At 49.7% G+C, this 19,754-nt stretch overlaps 9 protein-coding genes across 9 annotated transcripts; 6 read left to right on the plus strand and 3 right to left on the minus strand.

Moving 5' to 3' along the window:
• Window positions 1-70: 70 nt before the first annotated feature.
• AUEXF2481DRAFT_518253 (uncharacterized protein) lies at window positions 71-1,003 on the plus strand. The gene is made up of 2 exons (XM_013484043.1): window positions 71-628; window positions 685-1,003. Exons 1-2 carry the CDS (start codon window positions 184-186, stop codon window positions 840-842), a joined length of 603 nt encoding a protein of 200 aa, XP_013339497.1. The 5' UTR covers window positions 71-183; the 3' UTR covers window positions 843-1,003.
• A 1,010-nt stretch (window positions 1,004-2,013) lies between these two features.
• AUEXF2481DRAFT_33441 (uncharacterized protein) lies at window positions 2,014-3,884 on the plus strand (the record flags this gene model as incomplete). Its single annotated transcript, XM_013483997.1, has 5 exons — window positions 2,014-2,157; window positions 2,205-2,420; window positions 2,470-3,065; window positions 3,156-3,439; window positions 3,493-3,884. The coding sequence occupies 5 exons, from the start codon at window positions 2,014-2,016 to the stop codon at window positions 3,882-3,884; spliced, it is 1,632 nt and encodes a 543-aa protein (XP_013339451.1).
• Window positions 3,885-4,024: 140 nt separating this feature from the next.
• Window positions 4,025-5,270, minus strand: AUEXF2481DRAFT_518547 (uncharacterized protein). The gene has a single exon (XM_013484044.1). It carries the CDS (start codon window positions 4,848-4,850, stop codon window positions 4,164-4,166), a length of 687 nt encoding a protein of 228 aa, XP_013339498.1. The 5' UTR covers window positions 4,851-5,270; the 3' UTR covers window positions 4,025-4,163.
• A 916-nt stretch (window positions 5,271-6,186) lies between these two features.
• Window positions 6,187-7,682, plus strand: AUEXF2481DRAFT_44525 (uncharacterized protein). Its single transcript, XM_013484009.1, has 2 exons — window positions 6,187-6,985; window positions 7,042-7,682. Exons 1-2 carry the CDS (start codon window positions 6,451-6,453, stop codon window positions 7,335-7,337), a joined length of 831 nt encoding a protein of 276 aa, XP_013339463.1. The 5' UTR covers window positions 6,187-6,450; the 3' UTR covers window positions 7,338-7,682.
• A 157-nt stretch (window positions 7,683-7,839) lies between these two features.
• Window positions 7,840-10,717, plus strand: AUEXF2481DRAFT_44526 (uncharacterized protein). Its single transcript, XM_013484010.1, has 2 exons — window positions 7,840-7,926; window positions 8,029-10,717. The coding sequence occupies exon 2, from the start codon at window positions 8,137-8,139 to the stop codon at window positions 10,231-10,233; it is 2,097 nt and encodes a 698-aa protein (XP_013339464.1). The 5' UTR covers window positions 7,840-7,926; window positions 8,029-8,136; the 3' UTR covers window positions 10,234-10,717.
• Window positions 10,718-10,896: 179 nt separating this feature from the next.
• On the plus strand, window positions 10,897-11,829 carry AUEXF2481DRAFT_70535 (uncharacterized protein; the record flags this gene model as incomplete). Its single annotated transcript, XM_013484032.1, has 1 exon — window positions 10,897-11,829. One exon carries the CDS (start codon window positions 10,897-10,899, stop codon window positions 11,827-11,829), a length of 933 nt encoding a protein of 310 aa, XP_013339486.1.
• On the minus strand, window positions 11,822-13,730 carry AUEXF2481DRAFT_518650 (uncharacterized protein). The gene is made up of 2 exons (XM_013484045.1): window positions 13,531-13,730; window positions 11,822-13,481 (listed from the first exon to the last, which is right to left on the minus strand). Exon 2 carries the CDS (start codon window positions 13,407-13,409, stop codon window positions 11,859-11,861), a length of 1,551 nt encoding a protein of 516 aa, XP_013339499.1. The 5' UTR covers window positions 13,410-13,481; window positions 13,531-13,730; the 3' UTR covers window positions 11,822-11,858.
• A 716-nt stretch (window positions 13,731-14,446) lies between these two features.
• AUEXF2481DRAFT_518744 (uncharacterized protein) lies at window positions 14,447-16,650 on the minus strand. Its single transcript, XM_013484046.1, has 2 exons — window positions 16,237-16,650; window positions 14,447-16,183 (listed from the first exon to the last, which is right to left on the minus strand). Exons 1-2 carry the CDS (start codon window positions 16,513-16,515, stop codon window positions 14,510-14,512), a joined length of 1,953 nt encoding a protein of 650 aa, XP_013339500.1. The 5' UTR covers window positions 16,516-16,650; the 3' UTR covers window positions 14,447-14,509.
• Window positions 16,363-18,221, plus strand: AUEXF2481DRAFT_44529 (uncharacterized protein). Its single transcript, XM_013484011.1, has 6 exons — window positions 16,363-16,819; window positions 16,873-16,943; window positions 16,997-17,208; window positions 17,256-17,337; window positions 17,395-17,686; window positions 17,740-18,221. The coding sequence occupies exons 1-6, from the start codon at window positions 16,786-16,788 to the stop codon at window positions 18,000-18,002; spliced, it is 954 nt and encodes a 317-aa protein (XP_013339465.1). The 5' UTR covers window positions 16,363-16,785; the 3' UTR covers window positions 18,003-18,221.
• Window positions 18,222-19,754: the final 1,533 nt, after the last annotated feature.

Genomic DNA, 19,754 nt, shown 5'->3' on the forward strand with positions numbered 1-19,754 from the left:
TACGAAATGAACGAATTCAAATTAATTAATCTCTATGATGCTGGCTCCTGAACAAGATTGTACAAGCGAAAAGTGACTTTTGACAACGCCGTTGAGCAGAGGAGGTCGGGGTAGGTACAGTCTATTCGGTATCACAGCCTCCGGATCTGCCCTTTCCATGAACATCTGTGCCGCTTCTGCACGATGAGCATGCCAATCATGTCCAGACATCCTTGTTCACGAACCGTGCAATGCGCGTCTGGCCAAAATGACCCCGCGGCTGGCAAACATCTACGCAGAAAACAGTACGTCATTGCTTACTTCGTGTACGGCGTACCCACCTTTATGTGTTCACAACCCTTTGACCTCGACCTACAAAACCACCTTCCCACCTTCTGGCCTCCCATCTTTATTCCACCTCGAGACTATCCTGAACAAAAGAACGCTGAACGCACTTATAACAATCAACCAGTCGAGAAAGAACATACCAAACTCAAATCCCAAACCCTAAATTCACAAGCCTTCGACACAAAAATGTCGGACAACAACAACAACTCTGCACAGCAGCCCAAGCAAGCCGGTGGCTTCTTTGGTGGTCTCAGCAATGCAGCTGGTGGACTTGCCTCTGGTGTTGGAGGTGTAGCATCAGGTATGCCGTTTCACCTCTCTTTCTGCTTCGAATCAGCCTAACGAATGCTCTTCAAGGCACTGTAAACACTGTCGGTGGAGTCGTTGGCAATGTCGGACGTGGTGTTGGCAAGACTTTGAGTGATGCTTCCAGTGGATTGGAGAACACCGCGAAGGGAGCAGGTGGAGCCATTGGTGACACTACGGGTGCTAAGAAGCAGCCTGAGACTAAGTGAAGAGCTAGTCTGCTTATGATGTCTTACGATGGAAGGTATCTCTCAGGTTGCTATTGAAGAGAGATTACTATATGGGAACAACCATAATGACATTTTGCGTCTGCCGCGGGCTGCTGATCGTTACAAAGATGGATGTTCGTCTGATCGTCCGGGGCACCCTGTCTCACACTACCTTTTCCTGTTTCCATTGCTTGTGTCTTGCCGATTCTTGATTCTTGGAGCTTTTGGACACGAGTGGTGTCTGTCTTTAGTAATTTCAATGTGCTGTCACGAGTTTCTTATGCTAGAAAGAAAACATGTGCCTTTGGTGTCATGATCCACGTCACCTTAGTGGCAGCCATAACACTCTAAGTCTTGCGTATTTATAGTCGTTTCCATGTGGCTGACATGGTATGCCAAGTCTCCACAAAGTGTTCCAAGACCTCGGAGATAATTGTGTCTTTCTACAGCTCGTTCTGTCTCATGTCTATTGCTTTGGAAAAGAGTAGGAGCAACAGAACTTAACGTAGAGGCGGCTAATCTTGCCCAAAGCGGGGTCAATCTCCGGCATCGTCACCAAAGCGCTCCTTCTGCACCAATACTTACTCCAGCCTCAGCAGAGGTCATTCCGTGGTCAGAGTTTCACAGTGATCGAGACCCTGTCAGTCACAGCTCCGCTCTTGCTCTCGCACAACGTTCATCGTAGCTTTCTCAGACCGACGATCGAGAATGGATCCTCGCATAGTCCTGTGGTGTCGCTCCCACGAGTTGGTGCTTGTTGCCCTTGAGAGGGCGCATTCCAGCACGCACTACTCTGGTGGGCGAAAGCACTGTGTGATACGACAGGCATATGCATGGCAGTTTTTGATCATCGAGAAGATATCAAAGCCATATCGCAACATTAAATGAATGACTACCGATGTGGGTTACTTGCAGATGGAGACGACTTACGGACTGCAGCTGAGTGGACGATGCTACATATCTGAAACGCAGTCTGCATATAGTACATATTTCAACGAATCGCCGTCCTCGCCAGCGGATTATGGCTCGCTGCACATTGTTGGCATGGACTGCAGGGTATGGTGATAAAGAAGAGGCGTGCATAAGGGGACTGCATAGTCATATCACCTGTTATAAAGTCAGGTCACCTCACGCAAATTTCTCGGGGACAACACATGAATCTCTACTCAATATGCTGTCCTTTTCTACTGCTATTTGTGTTCTTCTTACCACAGTAGCTGGTACCGGACTTTGCTATTTTCTAGGACTGGGTCTTAGACCTAAGAGCTATCCACCAGGTCCCCCAACCCTGCCGATTATAGGCAATCTACATCAAGTAAATGCTAGTCTATGTATCGATGTACAATACTGACCTGGAATCAGATTCCGAGCAAGAACGAATATCTCCAATTCACCAAGTGGGCTAAGCAATATGGACCCACCTATTCCATCATGGTTGGCAGTCGACCGATCATCGTTTTGTCCAGTGCCGAGGTTGTCAGAGATCTTCTGGACAAGCGTAGTGCCATCTACTCAGATCGACCTTCAGCATATGCCTCAAACCACATCGCTATCAGCAAACTTCGACTTGTGTTCATGGTACGTTATATCGCTGTCACGAAGATACTCACATACTGGGCCAGCCAAGCCTTACACGCCTTTATGGCGCAAGCTTCGAAAAGTTACTCACTCTCTTTTGAGCATCAAAGCAGTAAAGAACTACGATCCTTATCAAGAGCTAGAACGCAAGCAGATGTTGAATGAGATGCTTACGAGTCCTGACGACTTTTTCCTGAGTCTGCAGCGCTACACAACTTCTTTGGCAGCTACGCTCCTATTCGGCTGGCGAGCTTCTTCGAACAAAGATGAAAGGATTCACAAACTTGATCAGGAACTCGGTGCTCTGCAAAGTGCTCTTGGCACGGGAGCTGCTGCATTGCTGGACGCCTTTCCAGCGATTGGAATGTTGCCTGAGGCTATTCTCCCGATCAAAAAACGTGTCCATCGTGCCCTGCAAATTGGGCATAAAGTGCACATGGAAAATTGGCACGCCGTGAAGAAGAACATGGATAGCGGGGATATCGGCCCTTGTCTTAGTGTCGGGATGGCAAGAGCGCAGGGGGAGGACGGAATCACCGACACGGAAGCTGCGTACACTGTCGGCAACATATTCGAAGGTGGCATGGAGACGACTTCCTCTACATTGTACGTCTTTGTTCAAGCCATGGTCCTCTACCCTGATGTGTAAGCAAAGGCACAAGAAGAGATTGATCGTGTCATCGGGCCAGATCGCCTGCCAGTCATGGCTGATGCACCTGATCTGCCCTACGTCAGGAGATGCGTGAAAGAACCCATACGCTGGTTTTCTGTCGGGCCTCTAGGTGCTGTACCTCACGCCTGCACTCAAGATGATGAGTACATGGGTTACAAAATCCCTAAAGGAGCACCCATCATCTTGAATGCTTGGGCCATCATGACAGATGAAGGAAGCTACGCTGAGCCTCGTCGCTTCAACCCCGATCGCTGGTCTGAACTCGGCGATGATGGCTCGGTCATAGAGATGGATCTGAGCAAGAGAGAAACTGTTGCTTTCGGAGCTGGTAGACGTATCTGCCCCGGTATGCACGTTGCAGAAAGGAGCTTGTTTCGGGCGATGATGGCTCGGTCATAGAGATGGATCTGAGCAAGAGAGAAACTGTTGCTTTCGGAGCTGGTAGACGTATCTGCCCCGGTATGCACGTTGCAGAAAGGAGCTTGTTTCTAGCCACCACTGGAATCTTATGGTCATTCTCGATATCATCGAAGCAGGACGTATATGGCCAAGATGTATTGCCGAATGCTGATAACCTAGACGTCGGCGGTATTGCTGCCCGACCTGAAACGTTTCAGGCAAATATCCTGCCTCGTGACAAGGATAGAGCCCATTTCGTCGAGGAAGCATGGGAGACAGCACAGGAGTACTTGATCCTGACAGCAAGCAGTGGAAGGAGACACCAGAAGGTGATTGGGACGCATCTCTCAGGATGTAGACATAATTTAGCGGCTAGCCACAAATGTTCCTGATGCAATAAATTGACGGCGTCATTTTTTGTCCTGGTGTCAGCTTAAGCTCTCTCACAAAGATGATTCCAAAAGAGAGTAAGTTTGGAAGTATATGAGAGTGCAAGAATAAAATGACAACCGGAGAGATAGAGACAGATCTTGTGCAATAACATAGCAAAAACATCAATAGCTCCTCCTCGTTTTTTCTGCTGTGCTCCGACCCCAGATAGCAGAAATCGGTTACGTAGACAGACAGCTGGACCAACTTCACTATCCCTCAAGCTACATATCGCGAAGATCCTAACAGGGGGGACCGCCAGCTGGCCCGTCGGTGATCAGATAGCTGTCCTCTTTGGATTGACAGTCCCCATCATACTTGCACAAATATGGGCTATCATTCTGGCAGTCGTTTGGGGAGTAGATGACTCTTTGATTGCTGTCACCTGAACACATGCTGGATGCACCATTGAAGTAGTAGCATGTGGTGTCGGCGACCGTGTACGCCGTGACTTCATAGCTTCTCCAGACACATACTGTATCGTGCCCGGAGTTGGGGCAAGCGTGTGTCTCGCCATCAGTCTTAGACTCGGACACGGAGAACCCACCGTTGATCCAACTGTATGAGCCTCCGATGTTTACAGAGTAGCCAACTGTGGTGCTATCGGTCTTGGAGGCCGAGCACTCCTCGCCCGGACAGATAGACTTTTGTGTGACCTGCTGAACTTTGCGATTCTGATGGGGATTGCCATCACCAACAAGGTGGGTATTGGTGATATACTGGCCAGACTGGCGCTTCTGCTGGACCGTGTCCAGGGGTACGCCTTGAGAACTACTCCAGAACCATGACACAGACCCAGCTTCGAATTGAGCTTTGGTACCAATGCTAGTCTCCGCGAGTTCGAAAACATCGATGTTGACGGGAGTAGCTGTAGTGGCCTGGGCGCCGAGGATGGCAGCGAATAGCGCGAGGAACTTTGGATGGGGCATATCGATGGGGACTGTTTGATTGAAGGGTAGGCAGTGAAGAGTGGTGCAGATGAATAGGTAGACAGGGATAGATAGAAAGACAAGTGAGAGGTTGATTTCTTCCTCAAGCTGGCAATCGCATCCATACTTATACGTTAGCCTCTTGTATCACCCCACCTATATCCACGATCGGCTACTCAAGGACAACATATGATGCAACCGAATATGATCCTTCGCCTCATAGCTACGCTCCTTTTCGCCTAATCTCAGACAGATGACACGACAACGTGAACCTGTGATGTAAGATATTGCAGCTCGCCTCGGCGATCTCAGGACATTCTAACGAGATGAGGCAGTACTTACCACTGGCTTTACAGTAACTACCACTGGCTTTAGCGAGACGGTTGGAGTGACAAACTCAGAGTCGTCCCCTCAGACACATGCGGTTAGAGACCAGCATTCAATCGAGCTCCGTGACTTGACAGGGTACTAGAGGCTTTGGAAGGATTTCTTTCTCTAGCCATCTCTGACATGGTCATGGCTACCGATGGCCTCTGAAAGTTTGGAAGTCATCTACCTTGCCTGGTCCGCTGTTGGTCGGGCGAACTAGCTTCGACATGTGAACAAGCGATTCGAGGAAGATCGCGATCCTCGTTTGTCTTGAACATTGGGTCGGTTCAGAAAGTCAAATCTCTTCCTTGCCAGAGGCTGATTGTAAAAACCACTATCAGGAGTTCGGATCCCTAGGTGTTTGAGCTACAGCACATTCCCTCCAGGAAACTTTCAACATCCTGTCGGCTTTTCGGGCGTGCATTTGAGATCCGGATTAGGATATCAGGATGGGGCCTATGGATTGTGACTCAACAACAACAATCCTTGGTTGAATTTCGTCGGAATTTGACCCTGGAACACGACATGTCGCCGATGGAATGACCTTGCCAGTCAATGATAGATGATTCATGGGGCGGGGCGTCACCGCGAAGCTTGCGTGCGTTAGAACTTTTGCACCGCAAACAAGTGTCGGCCAAAGGGATGTTGTTCATGTTTGGTCGACAAGACCGTTGTAGACGCTCGCATGGATGCGATCGAACTAGTCGTCTTCCTATACCAGCTAGACTTTACGCTTTGAAGCTTTTCGCGTTTTGATAAGCACTCCTAGCGGACCTAGGTTGGGATTGGCTACGCCAGATCTTGGCAGCTTGGCACCGTCGCATCCTCCTCCACCGTTTTTCTACTCGAGTATCTCGATGTTTTACGCCCGTATTAAGCGTGTCATTGACGTAGTGGACCGATACGGCGTGCTTAGCGACCATCGCCTAAACGATTTCTGTGGCATCTTGTGACATGCTGTTGATCGAAGGATTTGGACTGACGAACCCCGCCGCGAGGGTATCTCAAGTTTGGGTTCAAGCTCTCACCTCCTTTGATAATCGCCAATGTTACTCAAAGGCGCATGACTGTGAGCATGAGGCATTTGGATTGATCGACCTGCTACCATTTCCGAAATTGACACGTCACTGGATGCCTGGAGTCCTGGTAAGTCGAATATATAATAACAAGCCCTGCCACTTTTGGTTCGATTTTGGTCAACAACAATCAACAAGACTCGCCAGCTGTGAAAATGATCAAACTTACAATTCTCCTCTGCTCCGTTTCAGCTTTAGCGATCGCTTACCCCAATGCTGGGACGGCATTTGGTAGTACGAATGATACTGCTTTCGTCAATGCCAACATAAATCCCAACACTACCAAAGTTGTCCCTTTCCGTATAGGCGACCAAAATTTCACTTTCAGCGTCAATGTCGCAGAATTTACACCAGAAGTCAGCACGGTGATAGTGGATCCACGGGTTGCAGCTTCTTTCTACGCAATCGAATGGTCAGGTGGCTCAGGTCTAGGTGATATTGTCGGCGAGGCAGAATCGGTAGCCAGCAACCAGTCACCTCGACTTTGTGTGTCGCTTCCTCTCGGATTGCTGTCAGCATCGGTCAACAACGACTACAAAGAAGAGAATAACGGAGACTGTTCCGGCGCACTTGGCAAAGATTGTGTCAACGATCTCATGAGTATGAGCTATGAGCTGAATAGCGCATGCACGGGATCTTTACCGCAGAGCTGTATGTCCAAGCTGGATACTGGCGGTATCGGAAGTGCTCGTGAGTTTGCTCGTTGGCAGGACTGACCTACCTCATCGTTAACCGTGTTACAACAGCCATTCTCAGTCAAGTATCCTCTCAGAATTCATCTAGCCAGATGTCTCCGCTCGACTTCTCTTATTGGTCATCACCCATATACGCTGCAGGAAACGATACCTACTATCAACGCGAGGTCGAACGTCTGCACGTCGTCATTTTCGCCGGCACTCAGAATGTGCCTGTATGCCTTCGTGTCAAAACCGATCATGTCAGCGACAAGAGTCCCGCAACGTCTGGAGCGGCTAGGAACTCGCGGATAGGTTTGACGTCCGCAGTAATGGTAGCTCTCGGCTGCTTTTTCATGCTGGCTTGAGTCCCAAGTTATGTCTCGCATATACAATATCGATTGATGAGGGAGTGGATGCAGGGTCTGGAAGTCGTTTGACTAAGCTGTATCAAGACGCAACCATTTCCCAAAGGATGACGATAACGTCTGTTGATTTTGATTCCGTAGCCGCGATATACACTATCATTTTCACACCCTTGCAAGCTGCACAAAGAGTTCTCAATTACTGGTTTTCAACAAACTGCATTTGACTGCTTGGGAGAATCGGCTCAATGCGTGTATTAACACGAAGAAAATTCAGTGAGAAAGTTCTCAGTATACTGTACGTAGAAGCATGACACACCATGTGTACTTATCTGTCTTATCAACACTTCTGACGACAACTGAATCTGTCGAGTAAAGACTGGCACATCACCTTCCTCATTCTGCTAGGATTAGCCGCACGAGCCTGGGCTTGGAAGTTTGCGTCAATTTCTATGCTAAATGTTCTACAATTTCTATTGTCGAATATCCAGGAAGCATATCGAGGGGCAATGAACGACCATTTTGACGACGACGACGTGAGCGTGGAGGACATCGTTGCTTTGTATGGCCCAATTCGACGATTATTATGAAGGTACAACATTCCCCGCCCGATATGCGATAACGCTAGCACTGTGGCTTACAGCTAAATGCTCGGCATGGTGATCAATCTCTAATGACTAAACACTGATCACAGCCCACTCTCTCAACCTGGACTTCAAAAGGGATGGAGTATTCACATCGATCAAGGGCACGTTTCTCTGTCTGTTGTACCTTCGGATTCTATCGAGCCACGTTCGACACCATGACGAACATTCGGCCTTCCTTCTCATTGCGGACGCTATTGACGCCGAGGACATCACTTATTGCTCTGCTCTTTGTTTCGATCCTTCCAATTGTCTCTGCTAAGCCTCACGGTATTCATGTACATCTGTCTACCGGTGCAGTTTCTATCGGAAATGGCACGTCAGGGCGCGTGATGTTCATTCTCTCGCCCAACGGGACCGATCCTCTTGACGACATTGATGATACCACGACACCAGACTTCTTCTTCGGTATGAATGTCAACAACGTCAAACACAACGACACGATCAAGCTATCAGGCGGTACACGGCATAATACCGACAGAGGCGTTTTCGGTTGGCCGCTCGAGACCTTGGACGACATACCAGTTGGCATTTACCGAGCGCAAGCCTTCTTGAAAAGATATGATACTGCCGTACGCAGCGATGGATCCGTGGTGAGGCTGAAGTTTCCTTGCGGCGACGGAAGCCCCTCAGTCTCAGGAGTTGGCGACTTGGCTTCTGATGTAATTGATGTTCATGTCTCTGGCAAGGGACAAACTATCAAATTACACTTGAACAACACGGTACCATTCCCTGACTTCCAAGGCCACGAAGTTGGCGGGTGTTCACAAGGCAACTACGAAGATACACAGTATCTGAAGCACATCAAGATCAGAAGCAAGAAGCTCAGCGACTTTTGGGGTCGCGACATGTTCTTGGGTGCGAATGTTCTGCTCCCTCACGGCTACGATGCCCACGACAACACCAGTCGATACCCGGTCATATACTCACAGAACCATTGGGCAGAGGGTGATGGACCAGATTCTTACTCGACAAGAGCCAGCTTTAAGGAGGCGTGGGACTCAGGCATTATCCCTGGATCTGCCAACACGACTGATCGCGAGACCCCGAAGATGATTCTTGTTGCATTCCGTCACGAAACACCCTACTATGACGATTCTTACGCCGTCAACACGGCCAATCTTGGTCCTTACGGTGACGCTATCAATGAAGAGCTTATTCCGCATATCGAAGCTCATTTCAAGACGATAACTCAGCCATACGCCCGTATCCAGGACGGTGGTTCCACTGGAGGGTGGGAATCTGCCGCCAGCTTGATCTTCCGACCTGACCTCTTTGGTGCATGCTTCTCATCTTATCCAGATTCTTTGGACTTTCACAAACATCAAGCGATACCGCTGTACAATAGTACCAACGCCTACAAGTATCCGAACGGTAGTGATATACCTTCAATCCGAGAATTTGTCAATGGTACACAGCATATATTGGCTAGTACCGCCACGGAGAATCACTGGGAACTGACTTTCGGCACCTCTTCGCGCTCGTCGCTACAGTGGGACATCTGGAATGCTGTCTTTGGAGTCCAAGGTCTTAACGGCTATCCTCTCGAGCCCTGGAACAAAGTCACAGGAGAGATCTACCCCGAAGCTGTGGAATACTGGAAATCAATGGATCTGGCTCATCACATCGTGAGCAACTGGAACAGCTCGCTACGCTTGGGCGAAGTGTTGCGTGACCGCATTCATATTTCCGTCGGCACATGGGATGACTACTTCTTGAATGAGGGGGTGGCTGAATTCAAGAAACGCGTCGAGGCGCTGGGCGGCTCGAGTTGGGCTGAAATATCTATTCTTCCAGAGAAGACCCATGGCGGCTACTATCGGGGTATGGAGGTTTGGGACTACCTCGAACTTGTCAAGCGATGGGTCGATGACCATGCTCCGAACGGAACGACGCCCCTTCATGCTAATCTGACTCCGAGATCGGCACGCGGAAACATCTGGAGTGAGGTTATTGGTCGTGGAGGCCATCAGGCCGCACTGGCGCGGCAATCCGATCCTGTCATCAAAGTCTCTGGAGATGTTGTAGGTACTGTGGGCCAGTGGGATCCTGGCATGAAGCTGGTTGGACGCTGGGTCATTAACAATCGAACGAGCGAGAAGCATGGATGTGCCACTTTCAACGTCACTCAGGGAGAAAGTGTTCATTACAGACCCAAGAGCATCGGAATCACAGACCAGGTCCAATTATGGGTTACTGGGCGCAAGATGGGGTATGTCGAGGAGACCAGGAAGAGTAATAGTGTGACTCTCTAGAGTTTCGATAAGCAAAATGATGGACGCGTTCTCCGTGGCAATCTGTGTGCGATGTACAGACTGTTCTCACATCCAACGGTTAGCGTGGTTGTCCACTTTCTCGCATAGCAAGGGTGTTTAGCCAATGACAGCCTTTACCAAAGTCGATAAAAGCAGTGCGCAAGGCGTACGCTAACCGTCGGACGCAGGAGGAGCCTGTACTGTTGGCACCAGTTGGCTTGCTTCCCCAGGCAGCAACCTTTAGGCACGAATCAGATAGTGCATCATGTCATGGAACAATACGCTTTGTGCTGATCGTAGTCACAGAACACAACCAATTTCGCTTGACCGCGGGCCCATACAGATGTACGTCTCCTCCAGCCGTTCGCCATCTAAACGAGCGCCGTAGATCATAGTGAGATGTAGGAATTGAGGTAGTCGAAGAAGAGATTGCAGTGATGCGCGCAACGGCAGCTCAGATTTCTGACGTCATCGTTTTCTGGAAGTGACTCTATTTGCCTCGGGAGCCCCAGACTGCCTGCGTCACGTGATGCGAATTTTTGAATCGCGAGGGCTCCCCTTAGCATGGCGGAGTTTTCCGAAGCGCGATATTATCACATATAGACTCGCGAATGCCTCGGATGTTTTTCAAATCATCACACGTCTAGACACCTGGTATCCACTATGCATATTCCAATTATTGACTTTTCCACTTTCTTGGATCCATCGAGCAGCGATGGAGCTAAACTCAAAACCGCAAAGGAACTCGATCAAGCATGTCGCGAGGTCGGCTTCTTCTATCTAGCTGGCCACGGAATCGATTCGACAGTGTTCAAAGACATGCTTGCGAACGCGAAACATTTTTTCACCACGGCTTCCCACGAGGAGAAAGAAGAGATCAAAGTGAAGCCAAGCGGCGAGGGTTCTGGTGATGACAGCAGAGGCTATAGGGTGGTAGAACGAGCTGACGCGGGTTACGAGGCTCTCGACTTCCTGCGCGAGCTCGAAACTGAGGGACCGCCATACACAAAAGGTCTTGGTCGCAATCAATGGCCTAAATCACCATCTAATTTTCGTTCGGTCGCTGAAGACTACACTGCGCGTCTTGTGGATCTTGGTATCGCCATCATGAAAGCATTCGCCATGGCATTGGACGTTCCCGAAAAGGTGTTTGTCAGCAGAATCGACCAATCTTTTTGGCAGCTTCGTATGGCTGCATATCCAGGGGTCCCCAAAGATTCGGACACATCAAAGAGCGGATTGTACCAACACAGCGATTTCGGTATACTCACATTCCTGCTCACCGATGAACACAGAGGGTCCTTGAAAGTCCTCGCTCCGAACGGAAAAGACTGGATATCTGCGGACCCCGTTTCCGATGCCCTTATCTGTAACATAGGCGATATGCTCTCGGTATGGACTGACGGTATTTACAAAAGCACACAGCACAAGGTGCTCCACAACAGCGAGAACACGCGCATCTCTATACCGTTTTTCTTCGATCCCAATTGGGATGCTAGGATTGAACCAGTGTTGGGAAACTCGGACGAAAAGTCAAAGACTGAGGGCGTGAATTACAAGGATATTTTCACAGGGGCGATCAAATATCCTTATTAAATCACAAAGCTTCAGTTGTGCCGCAAAGCTTAGGGCGTAGGGAGCTCGGCGAACTGTTGCCAATACTCCCAGAATTCAGGGTCGTTCGGAATGGCGATCTTACTCCAGCTTGGATCCAAGCTGTCAATATCGAAATCGAAATCGCTTGCATCAGTCGTGTTTGTTGTGGGATTCTTCTGTTGATTCAATGAGTCCGTCTCCACGGGCCTTTGTGTCGAGTCGAGTGCATGCGACGGCGACTTTGCACCGAGCACTTTGATGAAGCGTGGTTCATCATGCTCAGCATGCCTCCTGCTTGACTTCACCCAAGCTTTTATAGTCAAATTCCTGACTGCGCTGTATATAGCGCTTTCGTCGCGAGTCAGGCGTGGATGGAGTTCAAAGGCCTTCTCTATTTCAGTCCAGACCACCTCTTCCGGCACTGGTAGAGGTTGCTGAGGAGTTCGATAAACCATCTCACCCAACATGAACATGAAAGCGTCCAGAGGAAAAAATGCGTTGGCCTGCCAGAGGAATCTTTGTACCGTCTTGTCTTTTGCGAAGTTGTTCGGCGCCTCGGCCAGCTGCAAGCAAAGTAGAAATGTCTTGTTCCGCTCCTCGAGAGATAGCCCGGCCGATCCATACATATGATGTCGTCTTACGCTCAATTTGATGCGCGCTAGGGCACCCTTGCCGAACAGTCGCAACATCGAGTGGATGGGTACGTTTGGGTCGCAGTACTGAAGTAATCTGTCCTCGAGGCGTTGCTGAAGTCCATCAATCTTGGCATCGGCCTCACTGATATCCCTTGATGACTTGCTCGGGAACGAGTAAGCAATAGTCAGCTCTGCAACCTCGGAGCGAGCTGAACAGAAGCTCATTTCTGTAATTCCACGATAGTCCTTAGGCACCTCGCACATCTCAGGGTGTAGGTCTGTGTCATTGACATTCGAGGGTCGTTTGGTATCCCATAGTGACATGCAAGAGACCGTGGATGTGACTCCGCATTGTTTGCTAGCAAAGGAATCCAGGAGCACGATTTCCCACCACAAGCGGCGACTCATTTCGGCCTGGAATACGGACACAGTTGGACTCCTCAAGGCTTTTTCTCGATGAATTCCAAGCATTTGCCCGCTTCTGAAAGCTACACCAATTAATTGCAACAAAGTCCGAGGATAAGACCTTGCTCGTTGAGCGATTAGAAAAAGGGTCAAGGCTTGAAGTGTGATGAAGTCTGGGGTCTGCACAAAACGCGCGTTGATCAACGCCTGCTGAGCCAAACTGGTATGCATCTCGATGGTGTCGTTCAGAGACTGGCCCATGATCCTCTCACACTCTGCGTAATTGCATTGTGGTACAGAGCAGAGTGCGATCAGGTATATCGAAAAGCAAAGCGCTTCTTTGTTCGCAGGTATTCCTTTGGCAGGGTCGGATGCGGCGGTCAAGACAAGATGCTGGACAGTGGGCACATGTAACACCTTGACCGGCAGATTCACATTCTCGAGGTATGTGTTCCAGAGCCAGAGAATACGGCTTGCACTTGGATGGCGTTCAGATAAACTGGTAGCCGGTTGCCCGAAGATCAATCGCTCGGGATTCATCAGATGAGGAGAAGACAAGGCCCTTGAGTCTACATTAGCCTCAAATTCTTCTTCGCTGGACGGGTTGGGGAGCTGTAGATACTGTCAGTAAATCCATGACAGGGTAACAAAGGAACAATACCTCTTTGCCCACGCCAGCCCACGTCTCGCTGAATGGAATGTCAGTCACAAGTGACTTCAGAATGAAGTGGATGATAAGCACTTTTCGACATAGCGTGAATGACCACCATCCTTCACGTGTTCAGCTACGCTTGATTCCCCTAAAATAGCGTCTGGGCTCTGGGATACCGCAACCGTGGGCAGCCGATCTGAAAGTGCTCTTGAGCCACGCTTAGCTCGAGGTCGTTGTGCAGGCTTCGAGACACATTGAACATTGGATTTCTGGCATCGTAGACACGGTCGCTGCCCATCGCATCGGACTTTACGGTTCGCACAAGACACACACGCGAGATGCATGACCTTTTTTGGACGTGTAGCAGCAGACAAATCTGATGCTGCTGAAGAGGGTGTTACAGTCCGGGAACTGAATAGCGACATAATAGATCGTGCTGTGCTCTGCGACTCGATGCAAGACCAGGGAGGATTCTCTAGATCATGACGGCGAGGATGAGAGAGTACATTGAGCTTGCGACACATTCTCGGTGGCCGACGCGCTTCGGTGCCGAAAGACTTGGCGTGAACGCGCTCGGTCCCGACCTTCGAGCATCATTGCCCGAGCTTCGCGTTACTAAGATCGCCCATGGCGTCACTATCTCCTCATGCGAAGACTGTACCACTTGTAGCTGTCTCAAGGCACGATATCTTCTATACTTGCAGCGATACTGCCGGGACGTGTATCTTACTTGGCTCTTTATGCCGGCCTCGATATCAAGAATTACGATTGTGCCTCGCAGCTCATCATTGGCTCTACTTGAGTCATTCAGTGTGTCAGAGTTCAGCACGCAAGGATACTACTTGATCAGATTTCTTCGGTGAAGCAGAAGATAGTCGTACGATACGGGGTTCCGATCGAGCTACCTAGCGAAGCCGGCAATTCACACGGGAATGGTCATGTCTTCGTGGTGTTCAGATCCTCCGTAGCGGCTCGGCTTCGTGGCCGATCACAGCCAGCTTTGTACGTTTAGTACCGGCTCCATGTTTGACTCGCCAAACAAGCCCTCGAACAGCGCGAGATCAATACCTTGCATATCCCATTCGCCTTCGAATCCGACATTTGTAGTAAGGGACGATAAGTCGTGGCTATGCGATGCATGGTCGTCCGGAACTTGATGTTGATCGGTCCTGATCGGCTCTGCTGCTTCCACGCCAAAGTTGATATAGCCGAAAGCGGGTATATACAGGCGCAGACAGTCGTTTGTCGTCTCGCTGTGGTAGGGGACATTCTGATCACCTTCATCGCTTGCTTGCACAACGCGTTTCACTCTTGACGCATCGATCGTCAAGAGCTGCTCAAGCAGGTAAACAATTTTTGAGGCTATGGCATCGGCACTAGTCTTAGATACCTCTCTCAGAACCTCAAGAGTTCGCTCCAAGATACCGCGGTCGCTCATTCGGCAGTGTGTGAGTAGACCGAACGCGTTGTACGTATCGGGTACGTGAAGTTTGCTGAGCCTTGAGCATTCGATATGAGCCAAAGCCAGTACTGTGGCTGCGATGAAAGCGAGAAAGTCGGTACCACGGCAATAATAATGTGCCGGATTGTCCACGCGGAAGCTAAGGTAGCGATTCAATGTCTCACGACTCGCGTACACGGCTGTCGTCTTACTGTAGTCGTGTGTCTTATCAGAAGTGGATCGCATCAAGTATGGCAGATGCAGTCTAATCAGCAAGTGGTAATGTGAGAATTGATCCATCAACCGACTCGTCTTGACGATGTTATCACCATCATCGTCGTTGCTTGCCCTCAGATCAGGCATCAACCACCATTTGGGAGTCAACACAGCTGCTGCTGTTTCCAATAGGGAGTCCAATTCTCCGGTCTCGGCTACGCTAGGATGTGAACGTTTCAGTATACGATCTGCCACGAACAGATGAGTGTGTTGTAAGCGAATGACCGGTGGGTAACTTGTTAGGATCTCCAAAATGTGATTTGGCGCCTCCAGCGAGCTTCTCGGCAGACCCAAGACAAGCCCGAGGTAACATTCCACTTGTACCAAGCGAAACTGAGCCTGCGTTGCATCAAATGACAGTCGCGTCATGGGATCATGACACTTCAAAGTAGAAAGCGTATGCCGGCGATGCAGCCCCATTGCCTGTACAATCGTAATCCCTCTTCGTGTTGCCATCCAGGCTTGTTGAAGGTTTCCGGCATAATTTTGGTACGCAATCTCCAACATGACGCATTCCAGACCTTCGATCGAATCAATTAGATCTTCGTTTTTCGTAACGAGCCTAGTGGCGGTATTCACAGCACGATGCATGATTTCATAGTATTTTTCTCGCAACCCATTTGAGGACCTGTCAGGCAGCACCACGCCTTGCAAGTGATTGCCGAGTATCAGAAGCTTTCGTGCGATGAGTACGGGGTGAGAGCCAGATGGCGGCGGTTCGAATATTTCGCTCTTCGAAATCTGAGCTTGATTGTTGTTGTAGAAATTGCACATCTCAGCGTGGAAGTGTACTGAAAGACCAACTTTCAAATCCATCATCTGCTCGACATCGACTTTGGCTGGCCACGCTGATCGCAAAGCGCGGTCCAATTGGTGCTGACTGGAAAAATTCGAGCCAGTTCTGGTTATGGCTTCTTCGGGGACACTTTGAAGAGCGTCCGTAAGCTCTCCGGGTGTCAGTGCATTCCCTCTGGAGACTGGACTCAGACTATGCATACCAAGGCATCATCTTCAGATACAGACGGAGTCAATATGTTGATTTGGTCTGGTAGATCTTGACTAATGCACACAGTACTGCGACGTCTGCAGTTCTCGCAGATATCGTGGCGCTGGATGATACATCTGACTTTTCGTTTCTTGCATTCCCAACAGCTTGAAGTGCCTTTGCGGACCTTTCTACGCTTCGGTAAATGTTCTCTCTCGTCGCTCAACGACATCGAACTTGCGTCCAGCTCGCGAACATGTTTGTGATGTTGTACAGTCGTTGAGATAGGCATTCGGTGGAAGGACGGAACCTCGGTCGAAAAAGTGGGGTTTGTCAGCAGCCCTTGACCTGCTTCCGCCGAGCTCGGCGGAACGCAACACTGCTCGCGACAGAACACTTCTGACTTGACGACCAGAGTCAACCAGCTCTCGGTGTTGCCTGACCAAGCGTGCTCAGACCCATGGCTTCGTCCGAGTCGATGGGCTATATAATGTGGCTCGACGACTGCTAGAATTTGAGAAACTCAAAAAGCTCGACAACAATTTAGTCATACTCCATCAAAATGGTCAAGATCGCACTCGCAGGTGGCTCGGGAAGTCAGTATTTCTCTTCAAACTCCAGAATTAGCAGTGTAGCTGAACTTCTACAGATGTCGGATCGGAGATCATCGAGGTTCTGGCCGCCTCTGGCAAGCATGAAATCTTGCTGTTGTCTCGCAAGGTATCTGGAGATGTATCCTTAAAAAGGTTCAAAGCTGACTCAGTATACATCAGGCTGCCTCTATCGAAGCCATACCTAAGGGAGTGACCTGGAAACAGGTAGATTATCAGAACCACACTCAGCTCATCGAAGCATTGGAAGGCGTGCACACCCTCCTCTCCTTTGTGTATGACCAAGACGATCCATCTGGTCCTCTGCAGAAAGCATTGATCAATGCTGCGGTTGATGCTGGAGTACAGCGATTTGCGCCCAGCGAGTGGGCGTCGTATGTATACGTTGACACCACAAGAACCCAGCCCTGACAATTAGTAGCTCTGGCGTTGATCACATCAGCTGGTACGCCTACAAAGGCGAGATCCGTCGCTACCTGGAGGAGCTTAACAAGAACGATCAGGTATGAAGACAAGAAGAACTACAAGATACCGTAACTGAGGTAGATTTCCTCTTCTAGATCCTGGAGTACACACTCTTCCAGCCCGGTCTCTTCTTGAACTATTTGACAGCCCCCTATAAGTCATCGAGCCATCTACTACAGACCCAGACTCCTTTCGACTTCGATAAAGGCCGTTTTATCATGATTGACGGTAGCGATGACGATCGGATCACCTTCACCACCGTCCAAGACTTCGCTCAGGTTGTCGCTAGAGCTGTCGACTTTGAAGGCAAATGGCCTGTCATCAGCGGTGTGTCTGGAGTCGAATTGTCTCTCAAGCAGATGCTTGCCCTTGGGGAAAAAGTCAGGGGTATGAGATCAGCTATCGAAGTATGGTGTGGAGCCGCTGACACTCATGATCAGGTTTCCAATTCCGAGTCGAGAGAATTCCCCCGGATCAACTCAAAGATGGGTCGTGGACAAGCTCCTGGTCACCTAAGATTGACCATCCTTCCATCCAACCTCAGGAGGACGATCAGCTGTCGAGATACATGGTGTCTAGCATACTTCAAGCCGTGTCTGCGGGAGATTTCATCTGTTCAGATGAGTGGAATAAATTGCTGCCAGACTTTGAATTTGCTGCAGCTGAAGATTTCCTGGCCGAAGCCTGGAAGGGAAAGCCTTGAGATCCGACTAGTCAAGACATGTAACAGGTTCAGTCTCGGACAACCACATTCTCCTGTGTATTTGCCAGCTACGCTTTCTATGTGTCAGTTGTACTTTCCTACATTTGTTTTCTGTAGCTTCGAAATACAAGAGCTTCATTGGCCTGTGACTGGGATGGGTAGAAGCCTCCAACCTCAAGTCATAAGAAGACCCTGTCAACGATGACTTTTGGCCACTCGCGAAACGACATTCGCTTGCATTTCTCCGCGCGTCGTGGATTAAGCATCCCGACACTTCGTATGCTTTCTCCTCGTGCATCCTCTCCTCATGGATTAGCTTTCGTCATGTCCACGTTTTCATGATCGGAGTAGAGTAACAGCGAGCGGTAGCAAGGCACTATTATATCGCATGTCGACAAAGTTCGACGCAGGCAGTCGCTGAAAAGAGCTCCCTCGATGCCATCGCTCCGTAACTATCCGAAGAAGCACGCACCTTGGTACAGCTACAAGACATCAGAGTAGTTACTTCGCACCTCGGGGGGCAGTAATCTGATAACAGGGCCGGTAACGCGACGATGGGTCTGTGGTCGTATGGCGGACATGCCGAAGCTTGCAGAGTGTCGACAATCGCGAAGCACTCGACCATTATGACGGTCTGATCGTCCTGTAAAGACTCTGCGCCATGCTTATAGCTGCCTGATTTTCTCGGCTTGATCGCTCGAAAGCAACGTGGTCAGACACGGCTCTATCAGCTATTCACGAGCAGCACCGTCCCGGGACCGAGTCATCTAACAGCTCAATACTGTAATTTCCTGCTGCATATGAGCATTCCACCTTCAGTTGGCTCGAGTCTTTGCGCATTCCTCGGAAGACAACGCCAGCAATCTGATTCGATTTGCGCTCGAAACTGACCCTCGCAGGTGGGTTTGCTTTATGGAGCCTGGGCCCTCGAGAGTAGCCCTTGCTTATTCACCCCATAAATAGAGTTTATTGACATTCTGTACCAGCACTAACTCATCCCATGCCATTGAAAGCGAATCAACTTCGGCACAAGTATATAATGAGGCCCGCCCCCGGAACCAGAATTCACAAACCTAGTGGACTTCGTTATGATTGGAATCACTTTTTTTCTCATCCTCTGCTCCATCGTTGCTGTGACAAGTGCGCAGTCTACGCCCAGTCTTTGTCCTTCCGCCAATGGACGCGTTATCTATGATACTCACGGCGCAAATTATCTAGTTACCTGCGCTGCTGACAATGATCGAGGGTCGTATAACAACACCCAAGCGGTCGACTCATATATAGACTGCATGACTACTTGCGATGAAGACACAGTCAAGCCCTGTAATGGGTTCACTTACGTCGGTGGAAATGGTGGCAAAGGATCCGGGACTTGCTGGTTGAAAGATAAAATGACGACGTATCCATCAAAGGCCGGCAACGTCATATCGGCCGTCAGAGTCAGCAACGCGACTGACCAGAATTTATCCAGCTCTATCAAATCATCAAGTGTCTCAAGCACTGCGGTGCCCCAAATTTCTACGTTCAAAAGTAGTGCGGTCAGAACATCTCAAGCACAATCTACTCTTGTCCGCTCGTCGTCTGCAGCACCGTCAGCCTCTGCAGCCTTTGGAAGCCTTTGTCCATCTTACAACTTCACGACATACGCTGATGATGAGGATAATAACTGGCAAGTGCTCTGCGGCTTCGACACCTCACCCTCATCCTTCGATGTGATAAACGTCTCCAGCTTCGCACTCTGCCTTGAGGCAT

This window comes from Aureobasidium subglaciale (assembly GCF_000721755.1).
Source record: "Aureobasidium subglaciale EXF-2481 unplaced genomic scaffold scaffold_34, whole genome shotgun sequence".
NCBI lineage: Eukaryota > Fungi > Ascomycota > Dothideomycetes > Dothideales > Saccotheciaceae > Aureobasidium > Aureobasidium subglaciale.

Excerpts from the sequence above, each read along its gene's own strand:
- AUEXF2481DRAFT_518253 (XM_013484043.1), top strand. The coding sequence starts at position 184 with ATGAGCATGCCAATCATGTCCAGACATCCTTGTTCACGAACCGTGCAA. Across the intron at positions 629-684 it reads TGTTGGAGGTGTAGCATCAG|GCACTGTAAACACTGTCGGT; the intron begins GTATGCCGTTTC and ends ATGCTCTTCAAG.
- AUEXF2481DRAFT_518744 (XM_013484046.1), bottom strand. The coding sequence starts at position 16,515 with ATGCCTATCTCAACGACTGTACAACATCACAAACATGTTCGCGAGCTG. Across the intron at positions 16,184-16,236 it reads TATCTGAAGATGATGCCTTG|CTTACGGACGCTCTTCAAAG; the intron begins GTATGCATAGTC and ends ACACCCGGAGAG.
- AUEXF2481DRAFT_44526 (XM_013484010.1), top strand. The coding sequence starts at position 8,137 with ATGACGAACATTCGGCCTTCCTTCTCATTGCGGACGCTATTGACGCCG.
- AUEXF2481DRAFT_518547 (XM_013484044.1), bottom strand. The coding sequence starts at position 4,850 with ATGCCCCATCCAAAGTTCCTCGCGCTATTCGCTGCCATCCTCGGCGCC.
- AUEXF2481DRAFT_44525 (XM_013484009.1), top strand. The coding sequence starts at position 6,451 with ATGATCAAACTTACAATTCTCCTCTGCTCCGTTTCAGCTTTAGCGATC. Across the intron at positions 6,986-7,041 it reads TGGCGGTATCGGAAGTGCTC|CCATTCTCAGTCAAGTATCC; the intron begins GTGAGTTTGCTC and ends GTGTTACAACAG.
- AUEXF2481DRAFT_518650 (XM_013484045.1), bottom strand. The coding sequence starts at position 13,409 with ATGAATCCCGAGCGATTGATCTTCGGGCAACCGGCTACCAGTTTATCT.
- AUEXF2481DRAFT_44529 (XM_013484011.1), top strand. The coding sequence starts at position 16,786 with ATGGTCAAGATCGCACTCGCAGGTGGCTCGGGAA. Across the intron at positions 16,820-16,872 it reads ACTCGCAGGTGGCTCGGGAA|ATGTCGGATCGGAGATCATC; the intron begins GTCAGTATTTCT and ends GAACTTCTACAG. Across the intron at positions 17,338-17,394 it reads AGCTTAACAAGAACGATCAG|ATCCTGGAGTACACACTCTT; the intron begins GTATGAAGACAA and ends TTCCTCTTCTAG.